The sequence below is a fragment of the Vombatus ursinus genome, unplaced genomic scaffold (assembly GCF_900497805.2).
Source record: "Vombatus ursinus unplaced genomic scaffold, bare-nosed wombat genome assembly UNPS02014818.1, whole genome shotgun sequence".
In the NCBI taxonomy this organism is placed as follows: Eukaryota; Metazoa; Chordata; class Mammalia; order Diprotodontia; family Vombatidae; genus Vombatus; species Vombatus ursinus.
This window is the reverse complement of record NW_020954596.1, coordinates 5,669,732-5,687,995: the sequence shown is the minus strand read 5'-3', so window position 1 is coordinate 5,687,995 and position 18,264 is coordinate 5,669,732. Positions and strand designations below refer to the sequence as shown.

Below are 18,264 nucleotides of genomic sequence, written 5' to 3'. Positions count from 1 at the left end.
TAATAGAAGGGACAACATAACACATTATTCTGAAGAGGTTGCAGGACGTAGCATAACTAAAAGAACAAGAGAAAGCCTCCTTTTGGAAATAAAAATTAACTCACGAGGATAAAAGCTTCAGCCTCCATAGTCTAACAAGCCATTCCTGCAAAGACTACTATCCTTGTATTTCACTAGGATAATCAAAAGAAAGAAAACATTTCCTAAAGAAAATCTGAGAGATGGCTAGTAATAATCTAACACTAGTATTCATTAACTTTAAAATCACGTCAGAATATTCCTAATCTGGAAAACATATACAGGCATTCTCTGAGCTGTGCACACCTGACTTATTAATACTGTATATAGGACCAACTGATTATATGTTGCCTCTCCCTTCTCCTATGCATCCTGAACAATAACCAAGCCATTCTGGCACTTGGTAAATGACATATGGAACCGTATAAGGTAATATCTCTTCCCTACCACCACCTTTCTTCTCTCTTGTCGGCTATCTGAGCAGTAAAGCTCAGAGCAGAATTAAATGATTTCTTGTGCAACTTTTTTCCTGAAGAAAACATACCCCTTTGAACTCCCTTCCCCACCTTCCCACAACCCCACACTGATATCCTGCCTTCGGGAAAATCTCTCTCAGTACTCCATTTGTGAACAAAAACATTAACTTAATCATTATTGATATACATAAGAATAATGCTAGTGACACAAGGAAAAAGATATCACTAAGTTTTAAAGCTAAATAAAACAGGAGCAGCTAGGTGGCGCAGTGGATAGAGCACCAGCCCTGGAGTCAGGAGGACCTGAATTCAAATCTGGTCTCAGACCAGACACCTGACATAGACACTTACTAGCTGCGTGACCCTTGGCAAGTTACTTAACCCCAACTGCCTTGCCCTCTCCCGCAAAAAAAAAAAAAAGCTAAATAAAACAAAATCTAAAAAATAAGTTCCATCAATCCCTACAGCCTTTTAAGGTGCCCAGAATTAGGAATCCTACAGAAATCTCCCTCTCCTTCCTCTTCTTTCTCTAACTAAACCTGCTTATCCTCATATTATAGCATTCAATATAAATACTTTCTTATTCATTTCTATTATTTTCTTATTTTGTTGAATTATGGATATTCCAAATATTGTATTTATTCATTGCAAACATACAGTTTGCAAATGACTCAAAGGTCAATAGAAGGAAGTATGGTAGAAATATAAGTAGGCTGAAGCATATTAAGAGCTTAAGAAGAGATATAAAAGAAACCCCTGGAATATTTGTGACCAGAAAAGGAGGTGGGCAAATCATCTAGAGAAACTAAGGGATAACAAGCCTTGAACTTGTATACATAAATTTTTTCAAGAACAATGGGAAAACCTCTAGTGAATTAGGTAGATCTAGGTTCTTTCTTGCCATCCCTCCGTGGATTATCTCTCATTTCTGCTTTCTGTATCTGGTTTGTACAGAATTGTTTGCATGTCATCTTCCCTAGACTGTGAGCTCCTTGAGGGCAGGAACTGCCTTTTGCCTTTCTTTGTATCCCCAGTACCTAGCTCACTGTCTGACATATAGTAGGTCTTAATAAATGCTTGTTGACTTTCAGAAGAATTTATGAAGAATTTCTGCAAAGACAGATAAAAATTTCCGAGTTTAAGAAGGAACAGACAGTTGGTGATTTACACTGGTAGGAGAAATAACTCACGCTGGGGAGAGCACAGACCCATTAAAGTACTGAAGAATATAATATTCACATGTGTGCAGCACATTAAAGCCTGCAAAATGTTTTGCTCCCAATAACATTGTGAGGTAGGAAGTACAAGAAAAGAACAGGAAATGGGGATCAGAAAGGTTGACTTGCAGAGACTCACAGAGCTAATATATGGAAGACTGAGGATTCGAATCCAGGCCTCCTGTCTCAATCCAGCACTTCTTCCACCATGTCACATTTTAGCAACATCATGGGTTAAATAGCATTTTGTGGACTAGTCTGGGGCATTTTTAACATTTCCCATGGAAATATGTGTTTTCACCTCACAACTACTAACTGTCCAATGAACTTGTGGAAAACAGCCAGTCTGGAAGGGCTGCCTGCACTACACTGCTCACAAGGCATTCAGAAGCAGCATTAGCAGCAAAAGTAGTGATGAAAACAACATGTACTGTACAGCTATTTACATGCAAAATATAATCTGCTCTGATCAGTCTGGTTGACATCAGAGATGGGAATGTTCTGCTACTATCTGTAATTTTTTCTGGCCTCCAAATAGTGAAAACTGGAAGATGTTGGCAAAAGTGGAGATGTGTCCAAACAACTTTAGGCCATGTCACTGAAGTCAAATCATAATTTTGGCTTTGGAATCGATCTGGCAGCCCTAGGTAGACACAGTTCAAGATAAATGATGACATGGATACGTACTAACATCAATTCATTACCTAAGTAAGCTAAACTTACACATTATAAGCAAGTAAGGAGAAAAGTTGTAAGACTTTATTCCCAGAAATGGCTGGTTAAATGACAATGGAAATTTTTCTTTGTCATTAATATATTATAAAAAGATTTAATAATAGAAGAGGGAAACAAAGGATGGGAAGGGAACAAGCATTTATTAAGTACCTACTCTGTGCCAGGCACTAAGTGCTTTACAAACTTTATCTCAATTGAGCCTCCCAATAACCTTGAGAGGCAGGTGCTATTATCATTCCCATTTTATAGCTGAGGAAACTGAGGCAAACAGGAGATAAGTGACTTGCCCAGGGTCATACAGCTAGGGAGTATCTGAGGTTGAATTTGAACCCAGGTCTTCCACAGCACCACCAGCAGCCTCCACGGATAGAGGTGAACTCATGGGCAGGCTGTTTCTATAGAACGGCTGATGGGATGCCTACACAGCTGCCCTCTGATGAGCAGGCATGCCATCCCTGAAAGAAGAGAGCAATGGATAAAATACTGCCAGAGCTGAAGCTCAGGGTCAATAAGGGTGGCATCAAGTTGTAGGGCAGTGGGGAAAGGGCTAGATGTGAATACCCACTTTGCCACATGGGATCTCCAATAATGGGGCATTCACTACCTCAGGAGGCAGAGCATCCTTCTTTGGACAGCTGTGCTTTTCCTCATACTGAGCTGAAATCAGCCTAATAGTAACAGCTGGTCTTCACATAGCACTTTCCCATAGATAAAGTATAATCCATTAATTCATTTGGTCCTCAGAACAGCCCTGTGTCATAGGCAGGGTAGGGCTTATCTCCATTTTAAAAATGATTTAAATGAAGTTCAGAGAGGTTAAGCCACTTAACCATAGTGGCACAGCTAGGGTTAAAAATCAGGTCCTCTGAGTCCAAGCTTGGGGCACATTCATTCATTCAAGCATTTATGAAGCACCTACCATGTGTCAGGGGCTGTGGCTAGGTTCTGGGGACACAGACACAAAAGTAAAGCACTCTCTATGTACACATTACTTACATTCAGATAAATACAAAACAGATAAATACAAAACATATACTGTACAAAGTAAATACCAAATGATTTGGGAAAGGCAAGGTGCCAGCATGTGGGGGATCAGAAGAGGCCTCATGCAGGAGGCCAGCCTGGAGCTAAGCCCAGTAGGAAGCTGGTTATTATTCAAGCTGGTTATTATTCTAGGAGGCTGGGATGAGGAAGGGGCACATTGCTTGTATGGGCAGACAGGACAGCCTGCACAGAAGACATCACAGTGATGCGTGATGGGATGTCTTATAATAATGGGGAACCCAAGTAGGTCAATTTGACTGGGGCACAGAATATGTGAAAAGGAATAGTATGTATTAAGCTGGAGTGAGATTGTAAAGGACTTTAAATGCCAAATGGGGGAGTTTACATTTTATCCCCCGGGGAGCTTCTCTCAAGCACCATCATCTTGACATCCTTCATCTTGCTTAGCACAGGGCCCTGCACACAGCAGGTGCTAAATGCCAGTCTGCTCAAAACTAAGGCTGGTTTCCTAGAGGATTGCCCTGTGAAGTATCTGCGCTCAAAGGATCTTCTGGGTTACATGAGCTTCATCCACATTTCTCCAGCTCTGCCAGAGAAAGCAGGTCATCACCAATAAAGTATCCTTGCTGAGAAATCAAAATGATTGTTCTTATGACTGCTAGGACCTTCTAGAGAAGAGATCCATTCTCATCAGAAAAGTACATTTATTCCCCAAAAAACTTACGCCATTTTGAAAACTTTTTCAAAGGAACAAAACATTTTCTATTTGACTGACTTCTAAAGGCACATCAACTGGGAATTTATCATTGTTGATGGCAAAAGCTTTTTTCAGACTAGCCTCAGTCTTAACTTTCTGAAAGGACTGATGTAGCTGGCCCTCTGGGGTTATTTACAGTGTCATGAAATGGCTTCCAATATAGCCTTACTTCAAAAAACAATATAGAAATCTGAGTTTATTATTCTTATTCTAATTACTAATTATTACTACTACTCTGCCTCATTAGACTAATAGAACCATTCATAACATGTTAAAGCTGGAAGGAGCCTTAGAGTTAACTTAGCCTAGCCTCCTTACTGTACTTCACATATGGGGAAACTGAGGCAAAGAGTAGGTAAGTGATTTGACCAAGGTTACAAAGTTCATTAGCAGCAGAGCTGAGGCTAGAATTCAGGTCTCCTGAATCCCCTTCTATGGTTTCTTCAAGGTCCCCTTATTGAGTTTATAGGGGAACACTTTCAATTTTTAAATGGACCCAGAAGCATACCTTTTCCAACAACGGTAAACAGTGTGCTATCCTGAAATGCACAGTAAAATAACTAGATTTATACCATGTTCTGAAGGTTTGCAAAGCACTCAATACATGTTGGCTCATTTGATCCTCTCAACAATCCTATGAGACAAGTTTGATTGTTGTCCCTATTTTATGAGGGAACTGAAACAGAGAAGGTAAATAACCTGCTGAGGGTTGCACAGCTAATGTCCAAGGCAGGATTTGAAACCAGGCCTTCCTGTCACAAGGCCAGCATTCTATCTACCGTGCCACTGAGGTGTCTAGTAGAAAGAATACTGGATTCAGAGTCAAAGAACTTTCTTCTGAATGGAGGTTCTGCTGCTTACCACCTTTGTGACCTTGCAGTGTATAATTGGCAGCCACAACCTCTCTGGGCCTCGCTCTCCTGAGCTATCAAACAAAATGAAAAGGCTGGACTGGATGATTTCTAAGGTCTTTCTCAGCTTCTCTGGTTTTCCCAAAGTTCAACCCCAAGAGCATAATGGGATTCACAGGAAGAATTAGTAGGGACACGTGGCTAGCTTAAAATCAAGGGCACTTTCGATGGAACTCCCTTCTCATCCTGAAAGATACCTCCGCCCCTTTGGCCTTCTCAGCCCAGAAGGTTTTTCCAACCTCATAGTCCCCTCCTCTCAGAACCTCCATTTTGAGGAAGGGCCCAGGCCAGTCATCTTTCCCTCCTTTCTGCTTCAGATTCTCTGGAGGTCACTACCAGGGTCCACTGTGAGTAACTTCTCCTTCCCCTCTCTGCTTTTCACCTCCCTTTTTAATGTTATCTTCTCCCATTAGAATATAAGGTCCTTGAGGGCAGGCATTATCTTTCTTTTTCCCTGTATGTGTATTCTCAGCACTTAGCACAGTGCCTGGCACACAGTAATCACTTAATAAATGCTTCTTGACTTGGAAATGTTTTTACTTCTTTCAAATTCTTAGAAGAATGTGCAAAATTTAAAAAAAAAATTTTATTTTAAAGCTTTCTTCCAGGCTATCTAAGCATCTTTATCAGTTTATATTTTGTATGAAATTTACTGTTACAAAAATAAATGCACAGTCTCTATTACAAAAAGGCAAAAAGCAAAGGAAGAAAGGTAATAAGCCTAGTACTGCTATGTGCCAGGCACTGTGCTAAATACTTCATAAAAATTATCTCATTTGATCCTCACAACAACCATGAGAGGCAGGTGCTATTATTACCCCCATTTTATAGTTGAGGAAACTGAGGCTAAGTGACTTGTCCAGGGTCACATGGCTAATATCTGAGATAGGCAAAAGAAAAATATTCCACATGTGTCGAGAATAACATTTAACTTCCCAATCTTTAGATATAAAAATGCATCTCAGTCAAACATCACAAAAATATTTCTTCACTGAAAATGCTGAACTCACATTCCGCCATGAAATGGAGTCTTATGAAATTTTAATAAACCCTAGCAGATATATGCTTGTAATATTTTAAAATCATAATCATTAAACAGAGTCCTTAACCAGACTAATTTTTATACAGCAGTTGCAGTCTCAACATTAGGCTATAAATTTCCATGGAAACACTTAAAAAAGGTGTAGATTCCCAACATTTGGAGAAAGCCATGAAGAAAAGGGAACATGCAGTAAGTACTCCCTCTGCTGGCCCTGTTTGCTCATTTTACACACAAGGTAAAAATGATGGAACAGGTTAGAGTAAAACAAATGAAGAATTTAGCTGATTTTTAACATTTGCATCACAACAGAACTTTTTTCTATCAAGACATTTGGAGAAAGTGGAGAAACCCTGTCCCAGACATGAATGAATGACTTACCAGAATCAAATGGGAAATCTCAACTTTGTTGCTTTTATCCTATAAATACATGTGTATGTGTACATTTTTTCCCTTATCAAGCATGAAAAGCTCAAGTTACAACTAGAGGTTGAATTGGGCATTTTGGCAGCACAGTATGTGGAATGAAAGCAAACTTTTAATAAGGAGACCTGGGTTCAAGATTCTCTGTTCCCCCATGGTGCCACAATCAAGAACAAAGGAAGAAAATATTTGGCATTAAGAGCCGATAACAAACGGCACCCACAGCTGCTTCTCTGTCCTGTGACTGAGGTATTAGTTTGATCTCTGAACACTCGATGCCTATTTCTGCTGCTGCTGCTAAAGCTGTTTTGGTTGTCCCTTAAATAAAGGGAGCCTAATTAATTCTCCCATTCCTGAGAAAATCCCCAGGGCCTCCAGGCCTCTGGGCTGGAATCCGTGGACTAGAATATTGGGTTGATTGCTTTGCTTATCTTGAAAAGCCGTATGGCATACTAGTAAGCGTGCTGCCTGCAGAGGCAGAGGTGTGAGGTTTGAATCCCAGTTCTAGCATTTACTAACCCCATGACCCTGGCCAAATTACTTAACCTCTCCAAACCTCAGTTTCCTCATCTGTAAACACGGGGATAATAATAACTTACACCAACCCCCTCAGAGGGTTGTTGTGGTGAACAGGCTTCGAAAACCTGCAGGGTTGTAGCAACGTGAGCTGTCATTTTTCAAACAGCAGCATTCTGATCCTCAGAAATAACAAACTGGTATTTAAAAAATTATTTCCCTCTTTGAAAGATAATCTTTTTGTCTAAATTTAGGATTGAAAAATAGCAAAACTATGTTTGTGGTGAGCACAACATTTGTAAGTGTCCCACCGATTTCCTATCTAGGAATCTTAGAAGGTTAAATGCCACAGCTTTGATGGGGTCCTCCATTTCTTTATTTTGTCATCTTCCTGTTCCCCCTAAAGAAGCATGAAAACAAGGGCAGATTGTCCCCAAAGATCGACAAACTCTGTGTCCAAATGAGCTGAGTATAGGGGAATACAGCAAGCATCCCAAGGCCCTTTCATATACACACATTGAGCCTTCTCCAACAGTCTGGATCAATAGGAGGCAACAGAGTACAGTGGAAAGAGTATTGGCTCTGGAGACAGAGGACCTGAGTTCAAATCCTGTCTCTGAGGTTTATTATGTGTATAACCTTGGGCAAGTCACACTTTCCTTGGGACCTCAATTTCCTCATCCGTAAAAGGGGGGTGGGTTTGGACGGTCGAAGCAGCCTGAGAATCCCTTCCAGCTTGAGGCCTGTGAGCCTTTAAATCCATAATGTGACCCTGGTCACACGACTTCTCAGAGCCTCAGTTTTCTCATTCAGAAAACATGGGTAGTCCTTGTCCTTCTTACATACATATCAGGATCATTCTGAGACAAGTGCTTTACGAATTAGAAGGATTATTGTTTTTGCTATTACGAAATGTAATGGCCTTGTTGATATTACAAGACCTTTAAATACTGAGAAATCCAGCCTTTTCTGTTAGGGTTACTAGTATACCCGTGGTCATCGAAACTCCAAAATATAATGTTCAAAGGCTATATGTGCATTAATGTCATCTCAAGTGCAGTCATTTTCTAGTCTAGATTTAGGAGTATTTCATATTGGCTTTGAATTTGGATGATACATGCACACACACAGACATACACACATATAAATACACACACACACACACACACACACACATACACACACACACACACACACACATATATATCTGAATCCCAGGATTCAGATCTGAGAGGGACTTTAGAGGTCCCTAAATAGTCTAACCCCTTCACTTGACCACTGTGGAAACTTGAGCCCAGAAAGGAGAAATAATTACTACAAGGTTAGTGAGTGGCAGAGCTGAGACTTGAACCCAGGCCTTCTGACTTCAAACCCAATGTTCTTTCCACTGCATTGAGATGAAATGTTCTGTGCTGAGGATGTTCCCTGTAAAGTCCGCGGGCTCAATGCTACTCAGTGACTTGGACTAAGTCTTTCCCCTTTTTTCTCCCCTTTGCTCCCATTCCTCCTTCTGACCACTGGTTCGCATGCTCAGGACAGCTGGCTGGATCAGTTGCAGTGTGTACGGAATTGCCTCTCTCTATGTAAAGCAACACACTCCATTTAGGAATCAAACCCACAATAACATTCTGACTTAAAAAATGAGCCTCTAAGATCTTGGGAAGTGATTCCATACTGGTCAGAGATCTAGCTTGGAGACAGAAAGAAATGATGGGATAAATGGGTGGAAAACCGTAAACTGTGGGGTTCCCCTCCCCAAACAGGATCAGTCTTATTTCACATTTCTGAAAGTTACATAGAAGATAGAGTACACAGTGAAACTTATCTTCCAAGGGGGAGATGCAGTGTCAAGGACCAGAAAACCAGATCATGTAACCCAGTATGCCACTTGGCAAGACAAAAGATAGAATGTGGTACCAACACTGCTGCACACTAAATTGAAGTCTACAGAGAAATGATTGTATCTAACGTCCTAATAAGACAATTTTTAAAAAATGATATGATGACTCATTAGCTTTCCTCAGAAATGTGGCCCTCCTCCTGCCTTCCCTACTTCTCTTAATGATGGGCATCACCATCCCACCAACCACACTACTTGTGACCTCAGAGATCTCTTTGACTTCTCCGATTTCCTATACAAATAATCAATCATCAGGTCCTGTTGACTCTACCCCCCACATCCATTTCCCCTTCCTCCTCTCTACCCATACTGCCACTGCCCTACTTCAGCCTCTCAACACCTCTTACCTTAACAACCTCCTAACTAGTCTGCCTGCCTCTAGACTTTCTCTTCTCCAATTCCTCCTCCAAATTCATCTTTCTAACAAATTTCTCAGATCACGTCACTATCCTGTCCAATCTCTTCAAAGGCTCTCCCTGCCCACCAAAAAAGGCCAAACATCAAAGGTTAACACTGAAGGCCCTCTATAATCAAGCAACACTTTCAATCAATCAGTCAACATTTATTAAGAGTCTACTATGTGTCAGGCATTGTAGTAAGTGCGGGGTATATGAAAGAAAGCAAGAGATAGTTCCTGCTTTCAAGGAGTTCACAATCTAACTATCCTTCTAGTCTTATCTCATGCTACTCCCTTCTTATATAATCTCCTCTATCTCAGACTTTCTTGCCTTTGCACCTATACTGATGCCAGATCCCACTTATAACTCCTCAGCACCTCTAGTCTGCTGAAATCCCAAGGCTAAGAGATAGAAAGTAAACTTGCCCAAGGTCATACAGCCAGTTATGGGCAGCTGTGATGCACACCCAGGTTATCTGGCTCCAAGTATAGTGCTATTTATACTTGGGGTTCACTTTCCCCCAATAATGGGCTTTTTAACAAGTCTGCACATTTTGCCAGCAGGACCTATCAGGGGTAGAATGAATAACAACATTTTCTGCATCTCCTAAAGCTGAGTGAGTATTCGATGCACTTCAGGAATCCATGACTTCATCAACATGAGTCTTATACCATACTGGAGCAACTTCTTGTTATGAGGTGCTATGGCTGAGCCAGCCCGCTGGGGAAAAGCCTTGGCACACTAGCCTGGGCTGGCACTCGGGCACAGCAGGGCCCCTAGTCAAAGGCCTTCCATCTTGGGGGAGAGAGGGCCTAACAGGACCTGCACTCTCCCTGGCATACGAGGCCCATGGTCATCCCCATGACATGAGAAGACATCTGAGAAGTACTTTATTGAAGAGGTTTGACACAACTATCAAAATTACACCACTACACCATGCTGTCATCTTTGAATACAAGAAAATCTACATCTGAAGGCAAAGACTATTCATCTTTGTACCAGGAACAGAATCTCGTATGCTGAAGAGACCTAAAAAATGCCAATCATTGAATCTCTGAGGCCATCTTGTACCATCTTTGCCCGAACAACATCCCTTCCATGCCTATGTCTGAAGACCTTCAACTGAAGGAATCTGAGACCTTCTGAGGCAGCCCACTATACCCATGGCTCTAATTGCTAGGAAGATTTTTTTTTTCTGATATCAAATCTGAATTCGCATCTATGCACCTCCTAGCCCCTGCTTCTAGTTTTGCTCTCCTGGGCCAAGCAGGACAAATGCATCCCCTCTTCTTCATGACAGTCTTTCAGATATTCTCATGTTCATCCTTCTCTTTTCTGGGCTAACCATCCTCAGTTACATTAACCAGTCCTTATGTGGCATAGATTTAAGAGCCTTCATCTTCATCATTACCCTTACCCTGAACACTTTCCAACTTATCATTATCTTTCCCAAAATAGGTTGAGGACTGGGGGAAGGAAGACCTGATCACAATACCTCAAATATGGCAGGATGATCAATTCCTTAATCTTAGACACTACTTCTCTAATATAGCCTATTACAGCACTAGCTTTCCTGGTTGCCCTATCACACTGATGACTCATGTTGATCTGGCAGTTCAATAAGACACTGAGAACTTTTTAGATGAACTGATGTCTAGCCATGCCTCTCCCATCTTATGTGAGTAAAATTAATTATTTTTTTTTTTTAGTGAGGCAATTAGGGTTGGATGACTTGCCCAGAGTCACACAGCTAGTGAATGTTATGTGTCTGAGGCTGGATTTGAACTTAGGTCCTCCTGACTTCAGGGCCAATGCTCTATCCACTGTGCCACCTGGCTGCCCCTAAAATTAATTTTTTTTGAAGCTAGCTGGATAGAATGTTGGACTTGGAATGAGGAAGACCTGAGTTGAAATCCTGTCTCACACATTAACTTAGCTGTGTGACCCTGTGTAAATTACCCAGCCTCACTCAACCTCAGTCTCCTTATCTGCAAAATAAGGATATAAACAGCATCAACATCATAAGTTCTGTTGTGTGGATCAAACAACATAACACATGTAAAGTGCTTTGAGAACCTTCAAGCCCTCTAAAAACATTAGCATTTATTATTTTTATACTTCTCTCTCTTCGATTGCATCTTAGTTGTTTGGGCCTAGTGTTCTATCCTGTCTAGATCTTTTTTAATCATTATTGTTATTCAGTGTGGTGGCTATCCCTCCCAGCTTTGTGTCATCTTGAAATCTGATAAGCATGCCATTATGCCTTTATCCCAATTACTGTTAAAAATGTCAAGTAGTAGCACAAGGCCATCCAGAGATTCCTGAAGCACATAGCTAGAGATCTGGTCCAACTCAGCACTGCTCTTTGGTCCAGTCTCAACCAATTCCAAACCTACCCAAGTGGATTACCATCTGGTCCACATCCCCAAGAACTGCTTGAGGAATCTAAGTAAAGCAGGCACAGCATTCTCCTGGTCTCCCAAAGCCTAGTAACTCTGTCAACAAATTAAATGAAATTAGTCTGACAGGACTTATTATTGACAAAGCTATGCTGGTTCTTTGCAGTCATTGACCCCTTTTCTAGACATTCACCAGCTAACCCTTTGGTGCTGAACTCTATTTGCCAAGAATACAAGTTGAGCTCACCAGCCTAGAGACTGCAAGGACTCCCTTTGTTGGATAAGTCCCTTCCCCAGTCTGGGCTTCAGATTATCCTTCGGTAAAATTTAGAGGCAAGACTAGATGATCAATTCACGTCCCTTTCAGTGCTACTGTTCTCTAAGAAGGTGACGAAAGAGCATACACAAAGAGAATTCACGTCACATGTGTTAGGATAAAAACCAAACTTAAACTAAAGCCCAGAGCCGAAGCAGGGAATCCAGACATCAGGACAGCAGCATGCTCCCTCATTAGGTGAAGTCAGATCTTGTGGATTTGTCACAAGCATCAATTCAAAAAAATCTTGAGGCTGGGAGCGTGGAAATGCAAGAGTAATTCAAATCTACTTGTATAGCCCGTGACTGCTAAATGGATACACAGGTACAGACACAGATACATAGGACAGAGCATAATCCACAACCATCTCATAGTCAGATATATGTGATTAGAAAAGATAACACGCTCCCAAACATTCACATTTCCCATCCTTAAATTCTGTATGAGCTATTCTCACCCTCCCCACCCTTAAAACTGGATCACTGTTTAGACTCAGCCTTGAGCAGTGAAATGAAATTTCCTAAGTTCCTATTATTGTCTGACAAAAGTTACTAAGAGCAGGTCTTCTATTTCTATCTATGCACTCTGAGCAAGTTAGTAGGACTGTTGGCCAAAGGATCACTGGGCCTGTCCTCAAAGCTAAACCAGTTTGGCAGGAGGTACCAGGGTTTGTACTCCCCAGTACTGCTCTCAAAAGCCCAGGGTGCTCTCTATGGCACAACAAAACAACAGAGAAGGAATTCAGAGGAGGAAGGCCAGAAACAATTATTTAAAATGCAGCACCAAAAATATATCAGAATTAGGTATTTTTTAAAAAGAATCAACGAAACATTTTAAAACATACAGAAGCAAACAAAAAAGTTCAGAAAGGGGACAGCAACATTTTGCCACTACTTTGTAGTATATGCTTTTTAAAAAAAAAACTGTATATAATTGAAGTTTGCAGTTTCTTATATAAGTCCTTCTTTATATATTGAAACAGTGGTGTTCATTGATGATTATTAAGTTCCTGATGTAAAAAGAATTTTAAAAATACATCATCTATTTGCCTTGACCTGCAAAGGCAATTTACTCAAGTCAGAAAAGAAACCATGGCCTGACATTCATAAGAACAGCTCAATTTTGAAAGATGCCTAAAAAAAATGCTCGGCTTGTGCTTGAGGCTAAATTAAGGCCCCCAACACTCTAATGCCTGTCACCCTGGGCACAGGTTTCATGGAAGCTTCTTTCCTTTCAATTCAGTAAACATGTCCTGAGTGCCTGCTGAGAACAGGGGTCTGTGCTTGGTGCCTGGTTCCTGGGGGGCCATCAAGTTTACATAAAATGTGATGCCAGCCTATGAGAGGGATACACAAAAATATAACAATATCTACCATATCTGATACTATGTGATAAGTGGATCTGAGCAATATAAACAACAAATACACACTTGGTATAATGAACATAGTAGCTGCCTCATAAATGTTCCTTAAACTGAACTGAACCCCTATTCATCTGCTCCTCCTACTCAAGCACAAAAAATCTTGGAGCTTCTGAAATCAGATGGTTCTGCCCCCAGTGGAAACAAGGGAAAGAAGATTTGGAGTGCAAGTCCTGCGTGACCTTCTGGAGATCGCTTCAGTTTCCTCATCGGTCAAACAAGGGGGTTGGGCTCCTTGCCTGTTAAATCGTCTTCCAGTTCTCCACCTATGCTCCTATGCTCCCATGATAAGGACAGTAAGACAAATGGACACCTCAGTGAAGCAATCTGAGAGTCACAGAATCGAAGGATGCCAGAGACAGAGAGAACCTTAGAGACCATGTAGGCCAACCTACTTTCTTTCATCAGTAAGGAAAGCAGGGAGGAGAAGGAAGAGGAGCTCCCAGGGTCCTCTAGGGAATACTGGAAGCAGAGCTCCTTCACCCACCCCCCCAGTGTTCCGACTGTACAGTCTTCTCTAAATGTAGCCTCATTTGACAAGACCTTAAGGAGGCCTGGGTTCACCACCAAAGCAACAAGTACCTCTTCTCTCTTGGACTGGCCAAACGGGTTACATGTAAAGTCATCGCACTAAAGGCATCAGGTAAAGAGGAAGGCTGAAAGGGAAGTGCCTTGATTCATCAGAACATTATATATTTGTAAGTCTAAATGTCTCCTTGTGTTATCCAAAAAGGAAGAAAAGATGTAAAGTCCTGGTGAAGCATGAGAGAAGGACTTGGAAGGGTTTTCCAGACCTCTTCCAGGGCTGTAATCCTAAAACAATTGTACCTTGAATTAACAAAACAGATGTTCTCCACAGGTCTCAGAACACTTCCCACTTTAGCCACTAAGAACTCGAATACTCACCATTTTCCTTTTTCGTCCTTCAGGTTCAATGTTCATTTCCTTATATTTTCCAACAGCAATTTCTAATTTCTTCTTAAGATCAATGGCACGTTTCAAACGTTCATCATGAATCCCTGCTCGAGTAAACAGCTGTAAGTCAAGAAACACCAATTACTGGGGTTTTAAATCAGCACCAGGCCAAAGCATTTCCAAATGCACTTGCTGCTTCTTCCTTATTGTCTATTTTTCTTTTCTACTGTCTATTTTTCTATCATCTGGTTTGCCACAAAGAAAAGTCCTGATAGAAACAGTTACAGATGGCAGCTTTAGGACCATGCAAACTTCCAGCAGTCTTTTTCTGTCCCAGTAGGTGTTCAAGGATAAGGAAGAAGGAATAATATTTACATTTATGTAATGAATTAAGGTTTATAAAACCCTTTCTTCAATGACCCTGTAAAGTGAGCAGAACAAGTTTTATTACCTTCTCTTTACAGACAGTGGAAACTGAGGCTCTGAAAGGTTTAGTGACATGCCCATAGTCACAGAATGAGTAAGTGAGGCAGAATTCAAATGAGGGTCTTTCAACTTCAAGGCCAGTGCTCAGATCATTGGGCCATACTTTCTTATAACATTCGTTCCATATTTCTATATCATCTTTCAAGTTTCATCATGTTTTCCATTTAGTAATTTTATAGCTTCATTTGAATCTCACAAAACCTCTGTTACTGCCAATGTCTGGACTGCCTTTAGGCCATGGCTATGTAACAACTGACAATCCATGACGCCGTCTGATAAGGCTAAGATTTTATGTCAACCAAGGTTCAAAGTGATTTAAAATACAAGGAAGAAGAGTAATGCACCAGGATGTGGTGTCACCCAGCCCTTATAGCCAGTCAATAAACAGTTAAGAGCCTTACTATGTGCCAGGCTCTGTACTAAACATTATTCCTACCTGAATCCACGAATGAACAGAGGGGAGGAACTTATTCTTAATGAGCTTAAGTCCGTCCATGGCACTGTTGACCACAGCTCTGTTATCTTCATTCTCATGTACTTGCAAATCTGTCAAAAACAAAACATATCAAGAGCAGTAAGCAAGAGTACACAGGCGGCTCTTTAAAATCCTGAAATGGAAGATGGCTGGAGGCATGATTATTTATGCATTAGAGGTAGTTATGGAAGTCCGAGATTTACTCAAAGTAAGGCTGGCTCACCTGAGAAGCACTAGGGAACTCAGAACTAAGCTGGAACTCTCCTAAAGTCCTCTGATAAACAAAATGCACTCATTTGACAGTAACTTTGTAGTGAAAGTGTGAGAGCTGGGGGAAACTCCCAGGCTGGAACTCCACAATTCCTGGCATTTCTCCATGTAAGTCAGAGGACAAAGATGGACAAGCACAAAGGTCAGTTCCCAAAGTAAAAATCCTGGTCATTTTAATCATAACTTGCTGTATTTCTCTTTGAAAAATCCTCTCCACACACTATTCATTTGAACAGTTGTTTTGCTCATGACTGTTGTGGTTTAACTTACAAAAATAATGTTGACCAAGACACACCCCAGTTTATCTAGAATCCCAACAAGAAGAAAGAGGCTCCATAAAGGGAAACTTTCCTTTGAGGCTAAACAATACATACTAATTGATACTCACAATGATGACTGCAAGGCACTACAAGATCCCAGTCAAATAAAAAAAGACTAAGTCATGTCCAGTACAGTTTTAGGGCAAAGTGAATTTTTGGGTATGCCAGTTCTTTGATAACTGATAATTATAGTGTCCCAGCTCTGCTATTTATTAGCTGTGTGACATTGGAGGAGTCATCTGCTTTCCTGGGTATTCAGTTCCCTCCTCTGAAAATTAGAGGCTCAAAAGAACTGGAAACAAAATAGGTGCCCAAAATGAGGGAGAAGATCTTGGTTCAAATCCCACTTCTGAAACTAACAATCTGTATGACCTGATCAAGTCACTTAACTTTTCTGGACCTCAGTTTCCTCATCTGTAAAATACAGGGCTTGGGCTTAATGGCCTCTGTGGCCCCTTCTACCTCCAGATCTACGATCCGAGGAAACTGCAGCATACGACTAAAACGGATTATTTTGCAGTGAGAAACAAGAACTATCAGGAATTCAGAGAAACATGGGAAGACCCGAATAAACTGATGCAGAGTAAAATAAGAACCAGCCTTCCAGAGTTACAGGAAGGATCTGAAGAGATGCCATGGAAGTGCTTTACAAGGATTGGCTTATTATTACTAGGAATGTTGCATTACTGATTGCAGGGAGAAGGCCATTATCAAACCAAAGAAGTTTTAATGGTAGACTTCTGGGCACTGTGCCACCTCAGCAGGGGACAGAGCTGCAGGCAGAGAAGCTCTCCTGCTTCCAGGCATTCATGAAAGTTCTTCTGCTTCTATGATGTGGTAGGAAAGTAATCTCTGTTCTCCTCTCTTTGGGACTTATCAGAAGAGATACACCTTGAACTCTCCCATTGGCCTTGCTGTTCCAGGAGGTCAAAGGCTTTGTAAATGTTTTCTGGATAGCCTTGCAGTCTTATTGTGAGACATGTATGAGATCAGGAATCATCCCAACTTGGTAGATGCAGTGACTTATTCAAGGTGATACAGGCCATTAAAAGGTCCTGCTTGCAGTGAACCCAGATACCCTGGTTTCCAGGCCAGGGCCCTTTCTCTCACCCTATGTGACCTCACAGCGACTGTGGGATACAGGGATGGCTGGGAGTGTTTCCTCTTTTGTTGTGTTTACCATTGCCTCTCATTCCACATGACATTGACAGAGGCCATGTACGGTGGCTCTGCTTTGAGCAATGCTGATGTGTCACAAAGACTCTAGCGAGCATGATGAAATATTAGGCAGAGTGAGTCCTTACACCCTCTGTAGTACGGTAGGTGCATGACAAGAGAACAAGTGATATGGATGACAAGCAGTCCAGAGGACAAATAAAAAGTTTAAAGGAAAACTTGATTGCATCCTACAAATCTTAGCCACAGCATAAATATTAAAGGGAGGTAGGTCTTCAATAGTGAAGGCCCTGAAGCCTGACTTTGACTCATGGTTAACAAAAAATGTAAAGGAGATAATAGGAAACCAAAGGACAGGAATTCAAGGAGAAGCCTGGGCGAGCAAGCTTATAGCCACTGTGAGATAGGAATATCCATTTTCAATAAAGATCATGCTACTCCAGAGCAAAAAAAAATTTATTAAAAAAATTCACAAGCGGTCTCTCCAATAGACTTCAAAGTACAATAAACAACTCATGTTATGGTGGAAAGAAAACTAAACTTGAAATTAGGAAACCCTGCTTCAAATTCTCCCTCTGATACTTAACTAGTCACAGGATCACCAGTAAATTATTTAACCTCCCTGAGCCTCAGTTCAATAAAATTAACAGTGAACATTTATCAAGTGCCTACTATGTGCAAGGTGTTATACTAGGGCCTGAGGAGACAAAGGTAAAAATAAACAGTTGCAGCCTTCTGGCAGCTTAATTTCTACTAAGACAATAAAACATAGACAAAGACAAGGAAACAAAAGGTAATCTGAGGGAAAGGAGAACACTAACAAGTTGGGGGAAGGAGGGGTTTGGGGAGGATTCCTGGACACTTTGCAGGCAGATAAGGATTATGAGAGGCAGAGATGAGGAGGGGCACTTCAGCATGAGGGACAGCTTGTACAAATATACAGAGGCAGGTGATGTAATGCCAAATCTACAGAAAAGCTAATAATAGTCCAGTTTGGCTGGGATGTCATGTATTACAGAATAAACTAAAGATGAACAAGAAATATTCACACTAGCTACTTTGTAAGATTGTTGTTAGGAAAGCACACCATAT

General features: G+C 41.1%; 1 protein-coding gene across 2 annotated transcripts in view; it reads right to left on the bottom strand.

The window, feature by feature from the left end:
- The window catches only part of UVSSA (UV stimulated scaffold protein A), a 105,202-nt gene that overhangs the window by 65,050 nt on the left and 21,888 nt on the right, over nt 1-18,264 (bottom strand). For both annotated transcript variants that reach the window (XM_027836649.1, XM_027836648.1), the window contains 2 exons: nt 15,368-15,477; nt 14,437-14,565 (listed from right to left, as the gene is read on the bottom strand). In XM_027836649.1, coding sequence (XP_027692450.1) covers nt 14,437-14,565; nt 15,368-15,477 — 239 coding nt within the window. The remainder of the gene's footprint in view (nt 1-14,436; nt 14,566-15,367; nt 15,478-18,264) is intronic.